General features: G+C 40.4%; 1 protein-coding gene across 1 annotated transcript in view; it reads left to right on the top strand.

Moving 5' to 3' along the window:
- The window catches only part of snd1 (staphylococcal nuclease and tudor domain containing 1), an 868,653-nt gene that overhangs the window by 138,000 nt on the left and 706,717 nt on the right, over positions 1-23,936 (top strand). Inside the window, exon 12 of the mRNA XM_072562814.1 lies at positions 2,545-2,645. Coding sequence (XP_072418915.1) covers positions 2,545-2,645 — 101 coding nt within the window. The remainder of the gene's footprint in view (positions 1-2,544; positions 2,646-23,936) is intronic.

The following is a 23,936-nucleotide window of genomic DNA, read 5'->3' as shown; positions in this document are numbered from 1 at the left end:
AAACAACAATTATTTAATACTTCTGTTTGTAAATCTCTACTTAACTGATGCATTAAATCTGATGCTCACCTATCCCTTATTGCCTCTAAAAGGGGACCATTTGATTCTTCCTGCTGTGTTTTCTTCAAATGGAATGAATATAGTTGCTGATTAATTCTGAGACAGATGTGGCATGTCAGTCAGACGTACAGTACCTTCTTGGTTGAATGGTTGTCTTCTGTTTTCTTATCAAACACCCCATTGATTTATAGTTTAGTTTATTTATGTGGATGTAGATATGCCATGCGCAGTAGAACTCAATTTTTTGTTTCTACTAAAAAAAAGGTCCTATTCTCCGTCTTTTAGTAAGTCTGTTTTATTACCTCCTAAAACAAGTTTGTTTTAATATTGCCAAATTAATAAAATAATTTGGCTGTCTTGTGTTTAAAATTATCGTTGGTGTAATTGCAAAGAAGAGTGGGAGCATTGGTGTATAATATCCTTGGATATTCAGTTCCCTTGACCACACTGTTGCCATTTCTCTATAATGACAATTAAATCATATCAACATAACTCAATTCATGCATTCATATCAACCTTTTTGTGAATGCTAAGTGTGTTCAGCCACAATCTCTAGCTGTTAATCCTCTCCCAGAAACATGCAATGAAATTGTTCTGTGCCATCCTTGACCTTGGCACCAGGGAAGTAGCATGCCATCCTGCAGCTACATCTGTCTGTTTCCCTAATCTAAAGAATTCCTCCCCTCCTGTACAGCTGAGCTACTTATGGTGCCCCCAACTTGGCTGTGACTGCACTCCACTGAGAAGCTATCACCTCATCGGCAACCATAGCAGGAAATCGATTTTATGACCGAAATTACTTCCTACCTTGTTCTCTTCAACTGCCTGACGGTCAATAATTCTTCATTTGTCTGCATACCCCTCGAGTTTTCCAACTCCTTAAATGTGTTATCCAAGTAGATCTCTTTCATGTTAATACAAACTTGACTCCAGTCACTACTTGGGTTCCAAACCCCAAACCTCAGAATACTTTTGTATGTTTGTATGGAACGTGGTGTACGTATGATTTCCCACATTGCACAAGCTATGTTCAAATCAGGTGAACAGCCATGTGATATTTTAATTGTATGGACGATTTATCACCGGTGGAATGAGGTGCCAGTTACTCAGCAGCAACTACACCACTATAGGAGACCAGTACTGAATGGTGAATAAGATAAGTAAAGGGAAGAGGGAGGAGAGAAAAATGCTCCTTCAACTCACTCATTTTGCAGCAAATAAACTTGCTTAGAGTCTGTACTTTTAGAAGTTTAAATTATATAAATGTTGTAATTATAGGTATTTTATAATCACTCTGGTCAGATATTCTATGACACACCACTGAAACATGTGAATTGAATTTGGACCTTTTGGTTTAGAAGTAGAGAAACCTTTCAGAGAACATCTCTGGGACACACTCACTCAACAACCCCACTGCCCTGTGGCCGAACACTTCAACTCCCCCTCTCACTCTACCAAGGATATGCGAGTCCGTCAGACTGGCCATTAGACGCCTGGAGGAAGCGCACCTCATCTTCTGCCTTAGGACCCTCCAACTGCATGGAATCAATGTGGATTTCACCAGTTTCCTCATTTCTCCTCCCCTCACCTTATTCCAGATCTAAGCTTCCAATTCGGCACTGCCCTCTTGAACTGTCTTGTCCATCTTCCTTCCCTATCTGCTCCACCCTCCCCTTCGACCTATCACCTTCACCCCCACCTTCGTCTACCTGTTGCCTTCCCAGCTGCCTCCTAATTATCTCTGAGCCCTCTTGGGCCACCCCTTCATTCCTGATGAAGAGCTTATACTCGAAACGTCAACTCACCTCCCAGGATGCTGCCTGACTGGCTGTGCTTTTCCAGCACCACACTCTTTGACACTGCCTATTTAACTATTCAAGTACTGTCTTTGTAGCAATTGTTTACTTTGTCTAAAGCTTGGAGAAACTTGTTTTACTTCCTTATCATACTTTAATTCTGAGCCCAATAAAATAAAACAGTTAAATGGTGGCTAGGGACCAAACCTTCAGAAGGGCATTGACACTTAATAACTCAACGTTCACTGAACTTGCTCTTGAATAGCAGATGTAAGTGGATCCTGGCTGTATTTGGATGTGGGTAGGCAATTGACCTGAATGGCCCAACTCTAAATTTAATGCTGTAGCCCAAAGAGAAAATTGCTTTTCTCTTGCTATGATAGCAAGTTCTTTAATAGCTGGCATTCTTTAACAAATTAATATTGTTTGTTTGTGACCTGTCAGTGTTTTACATTGGCTTATCATTCTCAAAATACCTGGTTGGATGATCAGACCAATATCTTAATCAGATATTGACTGATTTCTAGAAATGAAATATTTTCTGTTTAGATCTCTAGCATTTGCCATTATCCTTCTCATTGTTATTGACCATGTATTTGCCAAATTTGGCACCATGCTTTTGACAGAAGCTAGGTTAATTTGATATGCCTCAAGCTGATCGGAGTCTTTTTTTCCTCTTGTTCATTAGGTTAATGTGACAGTGGACTACATCAGACCAGCCACCCCATCTACAAATGTGACCCCAGCATTCCCTGAACGGACCTGTTCCACAGTTACGATTGGTGGAATGTGAGTAGATCAGAGCTGGGGCTGATTACTTAGTGGAATTGTTGATTTTTTTAAATATATATTAAAAGATGACTGGATCACAGGGGAGTTCCATGTGGAAGGTGTGTGTGTAAAATTTGGCACATTTGCCAGCATGTTGACATCCAGGTAACTAGTGAAATATACGTTTTTGCTAATTTAATTTGTTTAAACATCTTGCAGTCTGGACAATCCCAGACTTTTTTTTCTTTTTGAATTTAGATAAGTACAGCTCCCAAAATTTAAATTCCTGAAAATGTCATGCTATGAATAACTGTTCCTTATTCATTAGATTAGTGTTTCGAGTGAGATCTCAAAGTGCTGATGTCATAATGCTCATTCCTACAATCCCATGAAGGTTACAAAAATTTAAGATAATTTTGCTGGTTTCCCAGAAAATGAACTGTTTTCTAGCATCTGTGGGCAATAATGAGCTGTGGATAACAAGCTTGTTAATGTGGGTGCTTAATTTTTTCCTTCTATGACTTAGGATTCTGACTGAAATTTCTGATCCTGAGTCAAAGACAGCTGGAATTGAAAGAAAAGAAATGTGTATCTGCTGTTGCACCAGTAACTGCCAATTCTTAATTCATAACTCTGCAATCGTAAACTGAATGATTATAATATAATCTTTAAGTAAATTCAGCCACTGTGATTAAATAGATGACACATGTCCTTCTCCATGGTGTGACCCCAGTACATTTTTGCTCCTTAGCTGTGTACATTTTCGCTCCTTAGCTCTGTGCATTTTCACTAGTATCAGTGTTGCACTATCAAACATTTTGAGATGAGATTTCATACTTTGTCAAAAATAATGTGTTGGATTAAAATAACCTGCTTTGCTTTGCAAGGGAGATTTGTACCACTCAAACAAATAAGCCCAAGATTTTGTTTTAAGTTATGTTTCCATTACTTGTGGGGAGGGAAGCTATTGCTTAATGTTCAACTGCATTGAATCAAATAGTGCTCACTACTTGGAGTCTGCTTTACATATGTACAAGGAAAAGTTGGAGCAGAGGTGTATCTAATAATCATTACATGTTTTAAAACCTGTTTAAAATTCAAGATTGAACACCTTCTTCTGTGCCCATAATTCAAGTCACATTGTACACTCATGTTTGCAAATTTGTGTCATTCAGCATTTTAGATTGAACCTGTCATTGGTTCTTTGAACATATTTTTGGCTTCGTGTGATTTTGTCCTTTTTCTATAAGTGTCATTTAAAAACAATGTTTGGAAGACAGTCTAAAGGAAGTTGAGTAAAGAAAGTTAATTTTTAGCTGGGTTGCTCAATCCAAGATCATTTATCAGGCCTTTGAAAACCATTCCCCTGTGTACAGAAGATTTGTAAAATGAAGCTTGAGTTTATTGAATTTCAGTATTTATGATGTCCCAAACATATTCAGCTAGTACAAGCCTTTTCTGGCTCTGTTCTCCCAGCAAGTCCGAAACACCATCACAAATAAGTGGAGCTTCTCTGGATTATGTACAGAAGTCATCTTAAACCATATTTCTGAAGTGGTAAAAAGGAAAATGTCTTATTAATTTTCTTCCCGACTGGGGAAACTATTAATAGATTATATTTTATTATTGGACGTACTTCATTTTAACCACATAATTTAAGGGCTGGGATATATGATTGCAAAGCTTCAAGACAGTCTGGTGATTCAGAAATGTCTCAATGACATAATGAAATGTCAGGACAGAATCTTATTTAAAGTAGTTGAAGGAATACCATTTTAAAAGTGAGATAGATAAATGAAATTGATTGGACATGTTGACATAAGTGGATCAATGTCTTGCAGAGCACAAATGAACAAAAGTAATTACTCTCTGATAAATGCATTCAGATAATATATGTTTGAAATTATGCTCTTGTTTCCCAGAATCATCATTTACTAAGAGGAGAATAGAGTGGGTCTAACACAAGTTCTGGAACTTCCACCTTTCGTTATCTCTTCCAGGATATAACGAAACACATTATAAGTATATTAGTAAACATCTTATATAACTTTTAGCAGGATTGATTACTCATGCATTTAACATTGATGATTAGGTGCTGCATCACTATGGAGAAATTATATTGGGGTGTAAAAAGCTCCATCTGACAAAATCTTTCACAGATGTATATACGTAGCAACACTTCTTCTTATTGCATTAGAGTATATAATATTAGAATTATACTTCTGTGGATGAAAATTTCACATGCCAAAAGTTGTGAACAGGAACTGTTGCTCAATCCAAGATCATTTATCAGGCCTTTGAAAACCATTCCCCTGTGTACAGAAGATTTGTAAAATGAAGCTTGAGTTTATTGAATTTCAGTATTTATGATGTCCCAAACTATTTAAAAATGACAGGTGGCCATTCATTTATTTTGTTTTCCTACATACTGTTCCCATGGAGGTGTGACATGAGAACTATTTACTTTAGGTTTCAAATATTTATTTGAATTTGCGCAATGCCAGTATTCACATCAAAATTTTGAATATAATTTGCATAATTGAAATAATACAGCACTTGGAAGAATATTAATAAATTAGAGAGGATTCAGAAAAGATTTACCATGGTATCACTGGGAATGGAGGGTTTGAGTTCTGATGAGAAACTGGATCGGCTGGGACATTTCTCATTGGAGGGGTGACATTTTAGAGGTTTATAAAATCATGAGCAGCAAAGATAAAGTGAATAGCAAGGATCTTTTCCCTTAGGTGGGGGAGTTCAAAACTAGGGGATTTTTTGTTTAAAAGTGAGAGGAGAAAGTTTGATAAAGGACATGAGGGGCATCTTTTTTTAAAGACAGTGGCTCATGTGTGGAATGAATTGCCAGAGGAAGTGGAGGTTGAGAGTGCAGTTACACCATTTAAAAGACATTTGGATAAATACGTGAATAGGAAATGTTAAGAGGGCTTAGGGCCAAAAACAGGCAAATGGGACTAATTTAGTTTGGCAATATGGTCGGCCTGGGCTAGTTGGGTCGAATGGTCAGTTTCCATGTTGTATGATTCTATGTGTAGATGTACATAAACCAGAACCAGGGGGCATAATCTCAGGGTAAGGAGCAGGCCTTTTAAGACTGTGATCACATGGAAGTTCTCTACTCCGAGACACTGAGTACGGTGGCACAGTGGTTAGCACTGCTGCCTCACAGCACCAGAGACCCGGGTTCAATTCCTGCCTCAGGCGACTGACTGTGTGGAGTTTGCACATTCTCCCCGTGTCTGCGTGGGTTTCCTCCGGGTGCTCCGGTTTCCTCCCACAGTCCAAAGATGTGCAGGTCAGGTGAATTGGCCATGCTAAATTGTCCGTAGTGTTAGGTAAGGGGTAAATGTAGGGGTATAGGTGGTTTGCGCTTCGGCGGGTCGGTGTGGACTTGTTGGGCCGAAGGGCCTGTTTCCACACTGTAAAGTAATCTAATCTAATCTAATCTAATCTAATCTAAAATCTTTGTGATTCTCTACAGCAGAGGACTTTGGGACCTCAATCATTGAGCAAATGTTTTCTAGTTATAGAGCAACAGTGCAATGTTAATTGTGTATTGTATATGATGTAAACAGAAAATGATGGAAATACTCAGTGGTGGGACAAACAGTGCGATAATTTCGTTGGCTCAAGGAAATGAGAAAGAAACGAACTTGGAAATGCCATGGAAGAAAATTGGCAAAGAGGTTATAATCTACTCTTTTTTTTTTACCAAACTTGGTGTTACGTGCAAGGTGGTCTGAGGTGACTTGTTTCTGCCTTGAACAGAAGCATGACCAAGGCTGAGGCCTTGAACAACTACTTTGTCAGTCTTCATCATGGAAGATGTGTCTAACATGCCATAGAATGATGTTAAGTGTACAATGGGAGGTGAGGACCTCCCATTCAATTGTTATCACTGAAGGGTTGGTATTGAGTAAGCTTAAGGGTCGAAAGTTAGATTAGTCCCCTGGTCCTGATGGAATGCATCCCAGAGTGCTGAAAGAAATGGCGCAAGTTATAATAGATGCATTTGTGGTCATTTACAGCAATTCCCTGGACTCTGGGCAGGTCCTGGTGGACTAGAAGACAGCGGATGTCACTTCACTGTTTAAAAAAGGGTGTAGGTGTAACTATAGGCCAGTTAGCTTAACATCTGTAGTCGGGGAAAATGCTGGAGGCTCTCATTAAACGAGAAAAAGTGAGACTTCTTAATGGAAAGGGTTCCATCAGGCAGACACAGCATGGATTCAGGAAGGTAAGAGCATATTTGGCACTCTGGAGATTTGTGTTTTTTCTGTTTATTTGTTTTAGTTAGGAGTAGTGATTAGTTTTCTTAGTTTTAGTAGTATTTGTAGGAATAATTTTTTAGATTTGATAAAGTCCTTCATTTTTCCACTCACCACACATTGAATGGGCTTCTTCCTTTTGGGGGACTGCAGGCTGCAGTGTGTGGTCATGGCTAGTAATCTGTTCGGGCAGTGGACCTGGAATATAAAGGAGACCCATTAAAAGGAAAAAGGTGCTTTCAACTCTTCAGTAAGAAAGGGTTGCAAGAGACACATTTAACCGATAGGGAACATCTGAAGTAACAGCAAGGGGGAGCACGATAGGGCATTTTCTCCTCCTTCAATTCCAGAAGCAGAGGAGTGGCCAGACTGGTACGAAGGAACCTCCCATTTCAGGTAATAGATCAAAACAAGGATGGGTATGGATGGTTCATCATTCTCAAGGCTCTGGTACAAAGAGAAAAGTATGCATCCTGAATGTTTACTGTCCCCTGCTGCATCCTCTTAAATTTCTAGTTGACGCAGTCTCTAAATTAATAGCTCTTGAGATGCGCCACACAAATGTAGGAGGAGACTTTAATCATCTCATGGACCCTGGGTGGATAGGGTACCAAGGGGTCTGTCAGGTACACCCCTGCACTCGAGACAGTTGGTGGACTTGTGTGAGGAGTTGGGGCTGGTGGATGTGTAGAGGTGTATCCACCCTAATATGAGGGATTTTACCTTTTACTCCAACCTGCACAAGTGCCGCACATGAGTTCTTTGTTCTGTCGGTTTGTTTGGACTTGATGTTTGCATGCAAGATTGGCAACGTAACTATTTTGGACCATGCAGCAGTGTATTTGGATATTAAGACCAAGGGTAGTGGAATAGACACACGATACTGGTGCATGGATTCGTTTATGTTAAAGAATGGCAACTTTGTACAGTACATTACAAGAGAGTTCAGGGCTTTTTGAGACGTTGAGTGGGGTATGGCTAGTAATGAATCTGTGCTTTGGGAGATCACCAAAGCATTCTTAAGGGATCTGATTATTTCATACTCAACAACGAGTAAGAGGCAAAGAGGAGAGCAGCAGCAGAAACTTGAGGCCTGGCTGAAGGCAGCTAAGTCGGCGTAGTATAAAAGACCATCTGTGGTTAAATTTATAACAGGTCATGGCTGTCCGGGTTGATTTGGACTCAGTGTTCACATAAGCAGTGAAGAGGGGGGGTCTCCTTTGCAAAGCAAAGGCTGTTTGAATATGGGGATCAGCCAGCTAGATACCTGGATTACCTGCTAAGATGAAAAATGCTCCCCAGTCCATTGTGTCTATTAGGAAAAGAAATGGCGACGTCACTAGTGAGCTGAAAAAGATTAATGCCAGCTTTTGGGAATTCTTTGCTGAGTTATAGTGGTCAGAGGGCTGAGGGAAATGAGTAGCAAGAATGGAATCCTTTTTTGAAAACCTGGACTTCCCCAGTATAAATGCAGATCAGGCCTCCCTTTTAAATGCACCCCTGACGATACAGGAGGTTCAAGAGGCGATAAGACAGCTCCAAGGTGACAAGGCACCCGGTCCAGACAGGTTCCCGTGAACCACTTCTGGAGATGCGTAGTCATTTATATAGCCAGGAGTGCTTTCTGCCTTCTCTTAGGGAGGCCAATATCTCCCTTAGTTTAAAGAAAGGGAAAGACCCCGAGAATTGTACGTCATGTAGACCCATCTCGTTGTCAAATGTGGTCATCAAAATTTTATCAAAGGTGTTGGAGCTGAATTTGGAAAAGGTGCTGCCTGTTATTATAAAAGAGGACCACACCGGTTTTATCACAGGCCGCAGCTCTTCCAACAAGATCAGGTGGGTACTGAACATAGTGCAAATATGTCAGCAGAGATTGATTTCGGGCTTGGTGGTCTCCCTGGACGCAGAAAAGGCTTTTGATCGGGTGAAATGGTCGTATCTTTTTGCTGTTCTCGATTGTCTTGGTCTGGGAGGGGCCTTCACCAGGTGGGTGGCAGTGTTATACAGAGACCCCAAGGCAACAGTTTTCATGGATGGGGTTAAATTGAATAATTTTGGTGTTGGAGAGACCCCTCTTGCCGCCGCTACTTGAACCAGTGGTGGGGGCCATCCGAAAGGACCCTGAAATAGTGGCACCAAAGGTGGGAATTGGGGAACACAAAATTACTCTTTTATGCAGATGATGTCCATCTGTTTTTGGCTAACTCGGAAAAGTCCATACCCCGACTAATACAAAATAAATTATTTGGCAGTTTTTCGGGATACAGGATAAATGTTGCAAATTCAGAAATCATGCCAGTGGGGGAGATTGGTGGAAGTACCAAAGTTGAAGGACAGAATAGAGTTTCCTTTCAGGTGGTCACAAAAAGGTTTTGTTTTTCTGGGAATTTTTATTACCCCTATCTTCCATCACTTGTACAGAGCTAACTTTATACAGTTGTTTAGGAGAATAAAGCCGTACTTCCAGTGGTGGGAGGGACTACCATATCATAGTTAGGCTATATAGCCTTGGTTAACAGCCTCTACTGTTATATCCCATGAGGATGCTCCCATTGTTATCACCCACACAGGTGCTGCTGAGGTTTGCCAGTTGGCTCAGATCATTTATTTGGTGCCGTAGGTGTCCCATAATTAAATTTACCAAGTTGCAACTACTGCAGGACATTGGGGGGTGGAGAGGTTGGTGGACCTCCCAGATCTGAAAAGATACCAAATAGGCACCCTGCTATCACATGTAGGTGAATGGATGCGTAAGAACTCGAAGTCAATATGGCTTAATGTTGAGGCCTAGCAGGTGAGATGTCCCCATATAACTTACTCCTTATGAATAAGACTGAGCACTGAGAGCCCAATTATCATAAATACGGTGAAAGCATGGAGGATAATGCCACAGGGTGAGGGCAATTTGCTTAAGACTTAGCCGTTCACCCCATTAGTGGGAGCTCTAGGATTTGGATCTGGGTCAATGGACTCTGGCTTTAGAGCATGGGAGGGTAAGGGAATCTCCTGTTTGGGAAATTTATTTGAGGAAGAGATCTTGATGTCTTTCAACCGATTAAGTCAGAAATATGGTATCGCTAATAGGGACCTTTTCTGATACTTCTAGATTAGGGATTATATGCAGAAGACGACCACGCTCTTGGCCCAGCCCTACGAATCGGATATTGAAGGAAGAGTGCTCTGATTTGGGCACTTTCTTGGTTAGTACCATATATCGCCTACAGAGAAGGAGCACCTTAGGGGATATGGAGAGACTCCATGAGATCTGGAATTGGGGGTTTGGAGAAGCAATCTCATCGGAAACATGGGGGGATATATAAGGGAGCGTGAAGAAAATGTCAATATGCAATAAAGCACAAGTGATGCAATTGAAGATCCTTTACAGGGCCCATATGGCACTAGAGAGGTTAGCAAAGTTTAAGAAAGGACCTTCTCTGAAATGTCCTCAATGTAAAATCAGCATAGGCACCCTTACACATTGCTTTTGGTCCTACTATAAGATTCGCGGATACTGGGGTGCTATATTGAATGAGCTGGAGAAGATTCTGAGAATGGAAGCTACCGAATCTGCCCTCTTTGGGTGAGTATGGGAAGAGGTTATTTAACATTCTTACATGCTGTGCGAGGAAGAGCTACCTAATGAATTGGAATTAGAAAAATCTCCAGGTCTTGCAGAGTGACACAGACTTGTGATGGAGCATGTCCCTCGAGATTATCCGGCAAGTATGGTGCGCCATGGAACAGAGCAATTTTATCAGACATGGCAGCCCTTTTTAAATTGTGTAGACATGGACCTATCGATGGCATTGATTAGGGCCTTTATATAGCCATGAGAGCTGTATATGGTGGGTAGGGGGTGAGGCCAAGTAAATACAGGTATAATAACTGTTGCTCCCGTGGACGGGAACTTCGATGGAGGTGCAGCAAGAGGAGTAATGTAATGAAGTGTAATGTAATTTAATTTTAATGGAATGTGGTTTAATACTATTTTATTTCATTTGAGTTTATTCTAATTCGTGTTAAGCAAATATGCGACGACTATCTTGAAGAGTAGTAGGCAGTTTATTAATATTACTGTAATATAATGTGATATTGCTACTTTTCTATACTTCTGTACTTGTATAACTTTTTTTGTAAATAAAAAAAATTTTCAATAAATATATATTTAAAGAAGAATGAGTGGACAAGGGTCTGGCAGATGGAATACAATGTTGGTAAATGTGAAGTTATTCACTTTGGAAGTAAAAATAGTAGGTCAGAGTATTATATAAATAGAGAGAGTTTGCAGCATGCTGTTGTGTAGAGGGACTTAAGAGTGCTCGTACTTGAATCGCTAAACGTTGATTTGCAGGGAAAACAGATAATCAGGAAGGCAAATGGAATACTGGCTTTCATTGCTAAAGGAATTGAATTTAAGAGCAGAAAGGTTCTGCTGAATTTCTACAGGGTGTTGCTGAGGACGCAACTGGAGTATTGTGCGCAGTTCTGTCTCCGTACTTGAGGATGGATATACTGACTTTGGTGGTGGTGCAGAGGAGGTTCACCAGGTTGATTCTGGAGATGAAGGGGTTACCCTTTGAGGAGAGGTTGAGCTGCCTGGGACTGAACTCATTAGAATTTAGAAGAATGAGAGGGGATCGTATAGAAAAATAAAATTATGAAAGGGATAGATAAGAGAGAGGGAGGCAAGTTGTTTCTGCTGGTGGGTGAGACTTGAACTGGACGACTTGCCTCAAGATTAAGGAAGTAGATTTAGGACAGAAATGAGGAGGAACTGCTTTTCCTAGAGTAGTAAATCTAAAGAATTCTCTGTCCATGGAAGCAATAGAGACAGCTTTATTAAATATATTCAAGACACAGTTGGATGGGTTTTTGCATGGTCGGGGGATTAAGGGTTATGGGGATAATGCAGGGAGAAGAAACTGAGACGATAGATAGATCAGCCATGATCTTAGTAAATAGCAGAGTAGGCTCATCAGGCCAAATGGCCTACTCCTTCTATACTATGAAAGTCATCTTTTACTCCTCTGCTTTCTGAACAACAACTTAAATTCCACTCAATTCCCCCAAATAAAAGGGCTTCATAGGAGTACTCTTTTGTCCCTCCTTTTTGTTGGATATCAACATGTTTGTTACCCCAACTCTACTTAGACCTCATTTCTCACGTCCCTCTCTTTACCAATGCGACTTTCTGCTTTGCTTTGAGGCTGGAAAATTTAATTGAATTAGCTCCAAATTTCCATGCCTTCTCCACCTTCATATGGCCTCTGACTCTTCTCATCCCTTTTTGACTACTCTTGTTGTGGCGAGGCTATCAACAACTATTCGCAGGAAGCTCATAGACTCCTGTTGCTTTAACTAATCCTGTAATCCAGCTTCTGATAATGTTCTTCTGGTTTCTCTGTCTCAGTTGCATCTGCTTGGACCATGTCTTGTTCCAGAATAATGCTTCAAATTTCCCTTCAATGAAAATCCTCCTTCCTCTGGCAAAAGAAAACAATGGTTGAAAGGCCCTCAATGAATAGTAATGTGGTTTTAAAGCATTTATGTGAAAGTGACTTATAGCCTGCACTTTAACGTGAAACCCATGGAACAGGACAAATTGTCTAAGACTTGTTTAGTTGTAGTGTGAATGCATAAATAAAACTCTGGTCCCATTTTGTGGATCAGGATTGTTAAAATTCTGATTTAAGACTGCTGTTTAACTATTGACAGGGAAGATGGTTTATGCTATCTTGGATGGTACAGTGGTACTACTGCCTCACAGCGCCAGAGACCTGGGTTCATTGCTAGCCTTGGATACCTGTCTTCTGAATGTAGTTTGTGCATTCTTCCCGTTTCTGCCGGGTGCTGTTTTCCTCCCACAGTCCAAAGATGTGGGTTAGCTATGCTAAATTGTCCCATAATGTCCAGGAATATGCAGGCTATCTGGATTAATCATGATAAATGCAGGGTTATGGAGATGATCGGAGTCTGGGTGGGTTGCTTTTAGCAGAATTGGTGCTGACTTGGGCTGAATGGCTTGTATCTGCACTGTAGAAATTAGTGAGTTTTGAGAGGATTTGTCGCTCAGGTTGAGGTTCTGGATGTAAGTTTGCTTGCTGAGCTGGAAGCGTCATTTCATACATTTTGTCACCATACGAGGTAACGCCATCAGTGAGCCTCCGATGAAGCACTGGTGGTATGACATCACCAACCCAAGGAAACCTAAACACCTAAATAAGAAGCGGGCCATACCACCAATGCTTCATTGGATGCTCACTGATGATGTTACCTAGTGTGGTAACACATCTTCTGAAAACAAACCCTGCAGCTCAGCGAGCAAACTTAAATCCAGAACTGTAGAAATTCTATGATTCTGTGGTTCTTCCATGCTTCTATCTTAAAGTTGTCTCAATTTAGTATTCAAAAATCTGGACAGCAGACAACTGTCAATTTGAATGCAACACCAATTGTGCAAACAGTGCAACTTTAGAATTAGTAAAAATAAGACCGGGATTTTCCATCAAAGTAGGATCTCTGATATAAGGATCAAATAATTTTTACATGACTGATCACTTGGTCTCTGATTAGTGAATTTGATGTGCTCTTGAAGATAAATGCCCAATACTAGTTCCACCATCACTGAAAAATCTGCAGCATATTCTTGAAGTAAGAGAGAGTGGAAACCTCAATTTTGAAACACTTTCTCAAACAATGAAGAAGAGAAATCAGCACAGCTAGTGGGGTACGATTGTGCATGGGAAACTTCTCTGCTGGGCAACACACAACACAGCTTTGACCATGTAAGTATGGTGAGCTTTGAGAATATGGGCCCAGATTCAAAGTGATATAAATGTTGTGGTTCTGTTCGCCGAGCTGGGAATTTGTGTTGCAGACGTTTCGTCCCCTGTCTAGGTGACATCCTCAGTGCTTGGGAGCCTCCTGTGAAGCGCTTCTGGTGATGTTTCCTCCGGCATTTATAGTGATTTGTACCTGCCGCTTCCGGTTGTCAGTTCGAGCTGTCCGCTACAGTGGCCGGTATATTGGGTCCAGGTCGATGTGCTTATTGATTGAATCTGTGGATGAGTGCCATGCTTCTAGCAACCACCCCAACACACACAAAAGAAGTTGCATCAAGACATTGTTCAAAAGGGCCACAACACTCTGCAGTACACCAGAACTGCAAAAAGAGGAAGAACACCACATATACAATGTATTCGTCAAAAACGGATACCCCTGCAATTTCATCAACAGATGCCAAAGGGAAGGACAACGGAATGAGGACATGCCACAACCCAAAGGACTAGCCACACTACCATACAGCAAAAACATTTCTGAACTGACAGCCAGACTACTGCGACCACTAGGACTCATAACAGCACACAAACCAACAGCCACGCTCAGACAACAACTCACCAGGACAAAGGACCCGATACCCAGCATGAGCAAAACCAATGTAGTGTATAAAATCCCATGCAAGGACTGCACAAAACACTACATAGGACAAACAGGAAGACAGCTAACGGTCCGCATCCATGAACACCACAAGCCACGAAACGACATGACCAGCTTTCCTTAGTAGCCACACACTCCGATGACAAGCAACATGAGTTTGACAGGGACAACACTACTACTATAGGACAAGCCAAACAGAGAACAGCCAGGGAATTCCTAGAGGCATGGCACTCCTCCACAGATTCAATCAATAAGCACATCGACCTGGACCCAATATACCGGCCACTGCAGCGGACAGCTGGAACTGACAACCGGAAGCGGCAGATACAAATCACTATAAATGCTGGAGGAAACATCACAGAAGCGCTTCACAGGAGGCTCCCAAGCCCTAAGGATGTCACCTAGTCAGGGGACAAAACGTCTGCAACACAAATTCCCAGCTCGGCGAACAGAACCACAACAACGAGCACCCGAGCTACAAATCTTCTCCCAAACTGTGATCCAAGTGTATTTGTGTGCCCTGTTCCATTGCCAGGAGCCTGCTTAAGGGCTTCTTTGGTGCTCCCAATACTGCAGGGGCCTGTAGACCCATGGGAAATTTTCAGTCATCTGCTAGGTAATAAGTTTAATTGCTATTTTGATTGTGTTAACTAGGTATTTGCCTTCTGTGAATGATAAGTGTTCTGCACCTGAACTGACTTGCAGGAACCTAGACCAGAAGTAAATTGGTAATTCAATTTGCATTGGAAATTCTGCACCACTTTGTCTCAATTTCTACTGTTACATTTGCACGAAAGACCAACCCTCACCCTCTAGTTTTGTCCAAGTTACCTGAGTTTATGTTGACAATTATAGAAGTCCCTAGATAGCACCCAGAGCATGATGGGGATCTGGAGTGCACTGATTGGGAGGGTAGTTGAGGTGGGGAAACCTCAGTGTTTAAGAAAAAGTCCTTGGAAGAGCACTTGACGTGCCATAACATTCAAGGCTATGGGCCGAGTACAGTAAAACTAATCTGGTTCGGTAGTAGTGTATTTTTGGCATTTTGGACTTAATGACCCAAGCGGCCTCTTCTACGCTCAGGTAGTTCACCTTCAGAAAATTAGCAAAAGCTTTCAACAGTTTAGAAATAAGACGTATCAGTTTCCAAACATTGCTACTCAAAGACAGCTGTACTCTTGCACTAACAAATGTGAATTTCTCAGTTGTTTCTGTATTCAGGCAGCAGTGTTGGAGACTGCCTTGTTGTAAAGGAGATTGAAGTATATAATGCTGTCGAGATGCTTTTCATCAAAGTTTATATTTCATAATTGCCAAACTATTTTTGTGGAAAGTAATTCATCTGAGAATTCTCATGTTTATTTTAAATACTGTTGTAACTGGTGTTCTGCTTTTGCAGACTGTAGTTGTTGGTTGTTAAACTGACAAGCTCATTCTTTTATTACAAATTATTTCTTCATGCTCTGGATATGAAATGGGGGCATCACTGAATTCATCAATGCAATTGAATTGGCAAATCATTTAAGATGTTAGTGGATACTGAAAAGAAACAATACTTTCACATTGCACAGTTGCATGTGGTAACTCTAATAACTCTAATAACTCTAAGAGGCTCCTAGATCTTTCCTTAATATTAAGATATCCAATTTTTTGAATGAAACTATTAGATTCATTTTGATTTTAAAATTTTACTTTTTCAAATACTGAGAAAACGAATCGCACACACCCATGTGTTTAGATGGATGTAGGTTTGAATTGAAAGTCATCATCTCTGCACCAGCCAGATTGCTGAGAGGACTGTTCGATAGAGGGTGTGAAGAGTTCACTCTTGTTGTCTCTGAGTCTCTCTTGTGCAGCTCGTTGAACCTCGAGCAAAATAACATGATTGAGGTTTTAAAATTAATTCTTGGGACCTGAGTGTCACTTTGCAAGTAGGCTTCCTTTGATATCTAAGCACTTTTGCTGTTAACAACTATCTTGCAAGTCAAAAAAAAGCCACCTGGAAAGATAAGGAGGTTCATCACAAAAAGAGTATGCCAGAGGAAGACACTGCTTTACAAGGGAGCATGTCAGATTTTGAGTTCGTTATAAGAAAGAGGGCTGCTCAAGATGATGTAGATGTTATTGCTGTAACAAGCTGTGTGCTAACCAAAAGGCATTATAATTGACAGGAAGTACTAATTTTTACTTGGTAACACTTTCACTTGAGTATTGACTGATTCAGATTTGTCTTTGCTGCCAGCAGTCTGCATTCCCCACACAGTTGATTTTTTTCTCCTTTTATCTTTAAAAGGGTTCAGTTTCAGTGATCGTCATCTGTATTTTTACTTGAATTGAAATCATTATGGAATGAAGCTGTTGTATCTCAAAATTGTGTTTGATATGAAAATGTTTTTGTTTGAATCAAACTTGGTATTGTTCCTCTTCTTTTATTCACCCCTGTAATTGTTTTTAATCCCATTTTAGTCAGTCTAAAATCCAGTTACACAGATTATGGACACAGTCAGGTACTTCTATGAACTGACTGTTCTTGCATAAGCCATTTGACCTAATATAATAGTTGACTGTTGGATATGACAACTGACCCCAGACAATGGTCTGTTTTCACCTGAAGTGGAGAGCAAAACAGTACTGTACATACCCTGTATCAGCACGGTCTTTTCACATCATATTTTCTAGCGCCAGGAGTCCTTTGTGTGGAACAATGAGCTGATGTCTGATTATGAATTGCTTTTGTGATGTCAACCTCTGCCTAATAAAACTGGATATAAGCATTCCTCCTCTTTCCAGCCAGAGAAGTGAATTTACTCAGCTGGTCTGTGCCACAGTTCTTTGTACTGATTTGACGACTGGAGAGAAGGAGCTGAACATGTTGCTGGATTGAGTCTGACATGATTTTGAAAATGGTTTTTGAAGATGATTGACAGGACAGAAACAGTTGCATGTGGACATTTAATAAATACCTGCTTGAGCTGGAACTCAGTTATAATTTCATTTTGTCTAGACATGTTTTATTTTGATTCAAAAAAACTATGCCTTATTTCTGGCATCATACAGTTAAAGATTTTATAAAGGATGCAAAGTTTGCCAATTGACTTGCAGACCTAGGTTGATTGAAAATACAGACCAAGTTCTGTACTGAACAAGAATAACTGACTCCAAATGAGAAAATGCTGGAAAATCTCAGCAGGTCTGGCAGCATCTGTAAGGAGAGAAAAGAGCTGAAGTTTCGAGTCTAAAAAGGGTCAGTTACACTCTAAACGTCAGCTCTTTTCTCTCCTTACAGATGCTGCCAGACCTGCTGAGATTTTCCAGCATTTTCTCATTTGGTTTCAGATTCTAGCATCTGCAGTAATTTGCTTTTATTAAGAATAACTGATTATTACTGTAATTATACTTTAGTTGCAGGGACGTAGTGCGCTATGTCAACAACTTATAACTGAATTAAAGCTCTAATCAACCTATGAACTTTGTCATACATAGGCAGGCAGGATATGAATAGGTTATGGATAGAGGGCTAAACACAAAGGCAGTTCAATTGTTTTTGTTCCCATGGGTTTGTTGTTGAGATGATCCTGATGACTCTTTTGCTGGCTAGAAGAATGATTTAGTTTAGAGTCCACTAAGAAATTCACTGAAGCAAATTGCTAATGTCTATTTTGAAAAACATGTTTGACAGTTTTCAGTATAAATATTAATGATTATACTTCTAACCATGTCAACCTAAAGAGAGAGCTAAGAGCCAGGAGGGGACATGACAAGTGTTGGCAGATAGGATCAAGGAAAACCCTATAACTTTCTACAGTGATATCAGGAATAAAAGAATGACTAGAGAAAGATTAGGACCAATCTAGGATAGCAGTGGGAAATTGTGTGTGGAGTCTGAGGAGATTAGGGAAATGCTAAATGAAAATTTTTGGTCAGTATTCACACTGAAAAAGAAAATGTTGTCGAGCAGAATACTGAGATACCAGCTACTAGACTAGATAGGATTAAGACTCACAAGGAGGAGGTGTTAGCAATTCTGAAAAGTGTGAAAACAGTTAAGTCCTCTGGGCCAGATAGGATTTATCCTAGGATTCTCTGGGAAGCCAGGGAGGAGATTGCAGGGCCTTTGGCTTTGATCTTTGTCATCATTGACAACAGAAATAGTACTAGAAGACTGGAGGATAATAAATGTTATCCCCTTGTTCAAGAAGGAGAGTAGAGACAACCCTGATAATTATAGACCAGTGAGCCTTACTTCAGTTGTGGGTAAAGTATTGGAAAAGGTTATAAGAAAGAGGATTTATAATCACCTAGAGAGGAATAAGTTGATTGGAGATCAGGTTAGGTTGTACCTCACAAACCTTAATGAGTTCTTTGAGAAGGTGACCAAAACAGGTGGATGAGGGTAAAGTGGTTGATGTGATGTATATGGATTTCAGTAAAGCATTTGATAAAGTTCCCCATGGTAGGCTATTGTAGAAAATAGAGGCATGGGATTGAGGGTGATCTAGTGGTTTGGATCAAATATTGGCTAGCTGAAAGAAGACAGGTTGGTGGTTGATGGGAAATGTTCACCCTGGAGTTCAGTTCTAGTGGTGTACTGCAAGGATGTGTTGGTCATTTATAAAAATGACCTGGATGAAGGATTGGTTAGTAAATTTGCAGATGACACTAAGTTTGTTGGAGTTATGGGTAGTGTTGAAGGATGTTGCTGATTACAGAGGGAAATGGATAAGCTGCAGAGCTGGGCTGAGCAGTGGCAAATAGAGTTTAAAGCGGGAAAAGTGTGAAGTGATTGACTTTGGAAGGAGCAACAGGAATGCAGAGCACTGGGCTAATGGTAAGATTCTTGGTCGTGTAGATGAGCAGAGATCTCTGTGTCCATGTACATCCCTGAAAGTTGCCACCCAGGTTGATGGGTTTGTTAAGAAGGCATACGGTGTGTCAGCTCTCATTGGTAGAGTGGTTGAGTTTAAAGACCACAAGGTTGTGCTGCAGCTGTGGCCACACTTGGAGGAATGCGTACAGTTCTGGTGACTGCATTATAGGAATTATGTGGAAGCTTTGGAGAAGGTTCAGAGGAGATTTACGAGGTTGTTGCCTGGTATGGAGGGAAGGTCTTATGAGGAAAGGCTGAGGGACTTGAGGCAGTTTTCATTAGAGAGAAGAGGGTTGAGAGGTGACTTGATTGAGACATAAGATAATCAGAGGGTTAGATGGGGTGGACAGTAAGAGCCATTTTCCTTGGATGGTGATGGCTAGTATGAGGAAACATATCTTTAAATTGAGGGGTGGTAGATATAGGACAGATGTCAGAGGTAGTTTCCCTACTCAGTAGTAGGGTCTTGGAATTACCTGTCTGCTGTAGTAGTTGACTTGCCAACTTTTAGGGCATTTAAATAGTCATTGGGTAAATACATGGATGAAAATGGAATAGTGTAGGATAATAGGCTACAGATCATTGCAACATCAAGGGACGTAGGACCTATACTGCGCTGTAATGTTCTATGTTAAGGGTGGCATGGTGGTTCAGTGGTTAACACTGCTGCCTCACAGTGCCAGGGGCCCAGGTTCGATTCCAGCCTTGGGCGACTGTCTGTTTGGAGTTTGCACATTCTCCCCATGTCTGCGTGGATTTCCTCCCACAGTCCAAAGATGCACAGGTCAGGTGAATTGCCCATGCTGAATTGCCCATAGTGATGGGTGCATTAGTCAGAAGGAAATGTGTCTGGGTAGATTAACTCTTCGGAGGGTCGGTATGGACTTGTTTGGCCGAAGGGCCTGTTTCCACACTGTAGAGAATCTAATTTAATGTTAACCTATTGCACACTTATCTTTTAAACAGAAGAATCTAAGACTGTAAGTGAAGCGAACAAGAGCCTGTCTGGAATGCATTCTTATTAAATTTGGGTTTTTTTAAACTGTATGCCTACTATCTGCACAAATGATAAGTTATACTGTGCCGGTTTTTCCTGTTATTAATTCTACTTATGCAATAGGGATCTTCTATTGGTGTACTTTCTTCCATTTTCTCAATACCAGCTGTACTCTGGACAGCAAGTATGTTCACTAGGTGATAAAAGTACCTTGGTATTTTGTAGGGTTCTGCGATTTTGAGAATTATATTCTGCAATTTTATGTTCATTTGACCTGAAATGCAACAGCCTGTTGTTAACTTCTACCTTATTTTGCTTTTGCGTTTGCATTTTAAGTCTTTTAAGTACTTTGTAATGGTATCTGTTGATGAAATTTAAACAGATTTTGTACCACCAGCCCAACCGATTTTAAAAAGGTAGTCAGAATTAGTATGCAGTGCATGTTTGTCATCTTGGGTTGATGTGAGCGTAGTTTACAGGTGAAAATTACTGAACATATTTTGATGAAGGTAAGACTTTTTGACCCATTTCTTTTCGAATGTTAAGCCAGACATTCACTTACACTTTTCAGGGAGCTCTTAATGAGTGCAGCATCCAGGACTCAACTATTCTTTGTGGCCATCTATTCCAACTTGTATTCAGCGTCTGTACTTTCTTTTCGAAAAGACTTCATTCTATTATAATCTAGCCTTTAACAGCTTTTATCCTACATCACAATTCTATTTCTACTGTACCTTATTTGTATTAAATTATATTGTTGGAAAATGAAAACCTGAGGTTTTTCAAATTGTTTCTTGTAACTTATTCCTCAAGTATCGGAGATCCTTCTTATAGTTTTACTTGACATTGCCCTGAAACTTGGATACTCTTTGTTTTGATCAGTACTGCAAGTACTGACTACACTTGTATTTTCTATTTTGATGGGTTATGGGGATTATCCTTGATGGTAATTTCCCTTAGCAATATCACTCTTAAACTCTTCTTTACCAGCTGTTATTTAATACTCAGGTAATCTCACTTCGATACCAGGTGGCTCTGGATGCCAACTATTCAGGTTGCTCCAACAGTTTGTTTAGTGAGGTTTGGGGGCAGGGTGTTTAGTGAGGGACCGGTCCCCCCATAGAAAATGTCATCAAAGCTGAAATAAGAGCGGTGAAAAATTAGGAAACAGTGATTTATCTGCAGTTTGTGTTTGAGAACTGTTAATCCAAAATTTGTCACAACAGGATATCCTGTAGTATGCCTCATTAATTGGATTTTTTTCTATCATCCTTCAGCACAAGGATTAAATGTTGCAATTTGCTGTGTGAGCTTGTAGCAGTACAGCAAGAACAACAAGATGCCTGAAACCTTTGTGAACAATTAACAATGCCACCGTGGGCAGCATGGTGGCATTATGGGCAGCAAGGTGGTACAGTGGTTAGCACTGCTGCCTCACAGCGCCAGAGACCCAGGTTCAATTCCCGCCTCAGGGAATTGTGTGTGGAGTGTGTCGACTGTGTGGAGTTTGCACGTTCTCCCAGCCCCGTGTCTGCGTGGGTTTCCTCCCACAGTCCAAAGATGTGCAGGTCAGGTGAATTGGCCATGCTAAATTTCCCGTAGTGTTAGGTAAGGGGTGAATGTAGGGGTATGGGTGGGTTGCGCTTCGGCGGGTCGGTGTGGACTTGTTGGGCCGAAGGGCCTGTTTCCACACTGTAAACTAATCTAATCTAAAATTCAGGTCTACTTCCTTCATCAGTGAGCTTTAAGAATTGGGAAAGAAAAAGGAACGGAAGAATTGGAATCAAATTGGATAGAGAAATAAAGGGGAGGCAAGATTGGATAGAGAGAGAAAGGAACAAAGAGTTAAAGAAATAAACAAAAAAAATTAAAAACCTCAAACAATAGTTTACTACCAGTATGAATGAAAATGCACAGTGCCTGTTCTTTTATATTACAGAGGTTGAGTAGCATTATGAGGCACAAGTTATTATTTTGATATTTGCACTCTTTTAAGTAACTGCACTAACTTTGTGTGGTGAGTTAATTGGTCATCAATGTGCAGGTACAGAAATTTCTTAAGAGTTATGGGAAGATTGAGGCTGGTCTATTCTCAACTCTAATTGTGGAGTAGAGTATATTGTCCGGCAAATTGTGGTACTTCACAGCTTAATGGTGATCTCTTCATTGCTAGTTGCTCAGTGATTTTTAGGCAAATGATGTGCAACATATTTTTGCCAGCAGTTGTTGGCCCAGTGACATAGAGTTGTTTTACCTTTCAAAATAAGCTAGTGGATAATGGCATCACTTAGCTCTTAAAATGAAATTGCATAAATAGCAATAGTAGTTCCCTGTATGTGTGCTTGTTCATGTGTGTCAGAAGTTTTAGTTTGTGCTGGCAGTTGTTGTGATTTGTGCTCAATATGCTTTGCGTTGCTTGATACATAATGACGTAAGTAAACCACTCCTGGTACAGGAAGTGATCTCTAGTTTGCTGAGAAATAAAAACCAACCATCTACAATATATATTACTGGACGTTAAAACAGTCATTCTGGTAATTGCTTTAATTTTAAAAATGTGTGTATTGATTGATGAGATCTTCTTTAATGGAATGAGGGCAAGGCCCAAGTAGTGAACTGTGATATTAATAGGTTGCTGGAAGAGCTTTATGTAATACAAAATTTACAGTTTTAAAAGGCTCTTTATTCTGCCGACAAAGTGTTTCCTTCGGAATGCAATGTGACATTTTGCCAACCGTGCAGTTCAGTAAATGAGTTGGAAAAAGGAAAAACTGAATGGGAGTGCAGAGGAGAATGTTTTACAACATTTATTGCTCTGTGTACTGTTTATAAAGTTGTACAGCATCCATGGGCAATTGCATGGCAGACGTACAATTACAGTAATTTTGTTGCAGCAATGATAGCCTGCTGAGATTCAACCTCCTGTTCATTCTTTCCTGAGATTTCCTTTCTGTCTGATTACTTAAGGTAGTTATCTCTCCCAAGCATTGCCCAGACTTATTGTTCAGGAGGAAAAGCATCTAAGCTGAGGCTGCAGCTTCTGTGTAAATATATGCAACAAAGAATTAACTTCATGGAGTGAAATACAGTAATGGGAATATTCTGCATCTTATTTTTTTTTCACTTTCATTCTCATGAATAATCAATTTTTGAGGTGTTATAAATACAGAAGTCATTGAAGTAGTTGGAACATGTATTTTGCAGGTTACATCTTATAACAATCATATTTATGGTTCAAGTTAATCCTGAAGTAAATGACCACGGTTATCCCATAGAGCTGAGTGATTTTACTATTTACTGTTGTTGAGATGGATTTCAATTTCCATTTGTTTAGGCCCCCAGAACATAGGTAGAACGAGATAAAGATGAGGTTTTAAGAAGCTTTTAATATGGCGAGGAAAGTAATTTGCATGGAGCTCGGGGGTATTGTTTTCCTTATTTATTATCCCTCTCCATGTGTAATGGTAGGATTTAATTGTTTACTTGGGTGGGGGTGGGGGGGTGGGGGGGTCTATAACTTTCCAGCTATTGCCTGGGAATATTATAGTTTGAGTACTTTTGGTAAGTCACTTATTGTCCAATGTGTGCAGGAGGGTTTTCCCACACAGTATGTCGATAGGCCAAAAAGGGTGAGGCCACATTGGATTTGGTGCTGGGTATTGAACCCGACCAGGTGTTAGGTTTGGAGGGAGGTGAACACTTCAGTGATATTAATCACA

Source organism: Chiloscyllium punctatum, chromosome 44 (assembly GCF_047496795.1).
Source record: "Chiloscyllium punctatum isolate Juve2018m chromosome 44, sChiPun1.3, whole genome shotgun sequence".
NCBI lineage: Eukaryota > Metazoa > Chordata > Chondrichthyes > Orectolobiformes > Hemiscylliidae > Chiloscyllium > Chiloscyllium punctatum.
The sequence above is the reverse complement of the archived record's forward strand: the minus strand, read 5'-3'. Positions and strand labels throughout refer to the sequence as shown.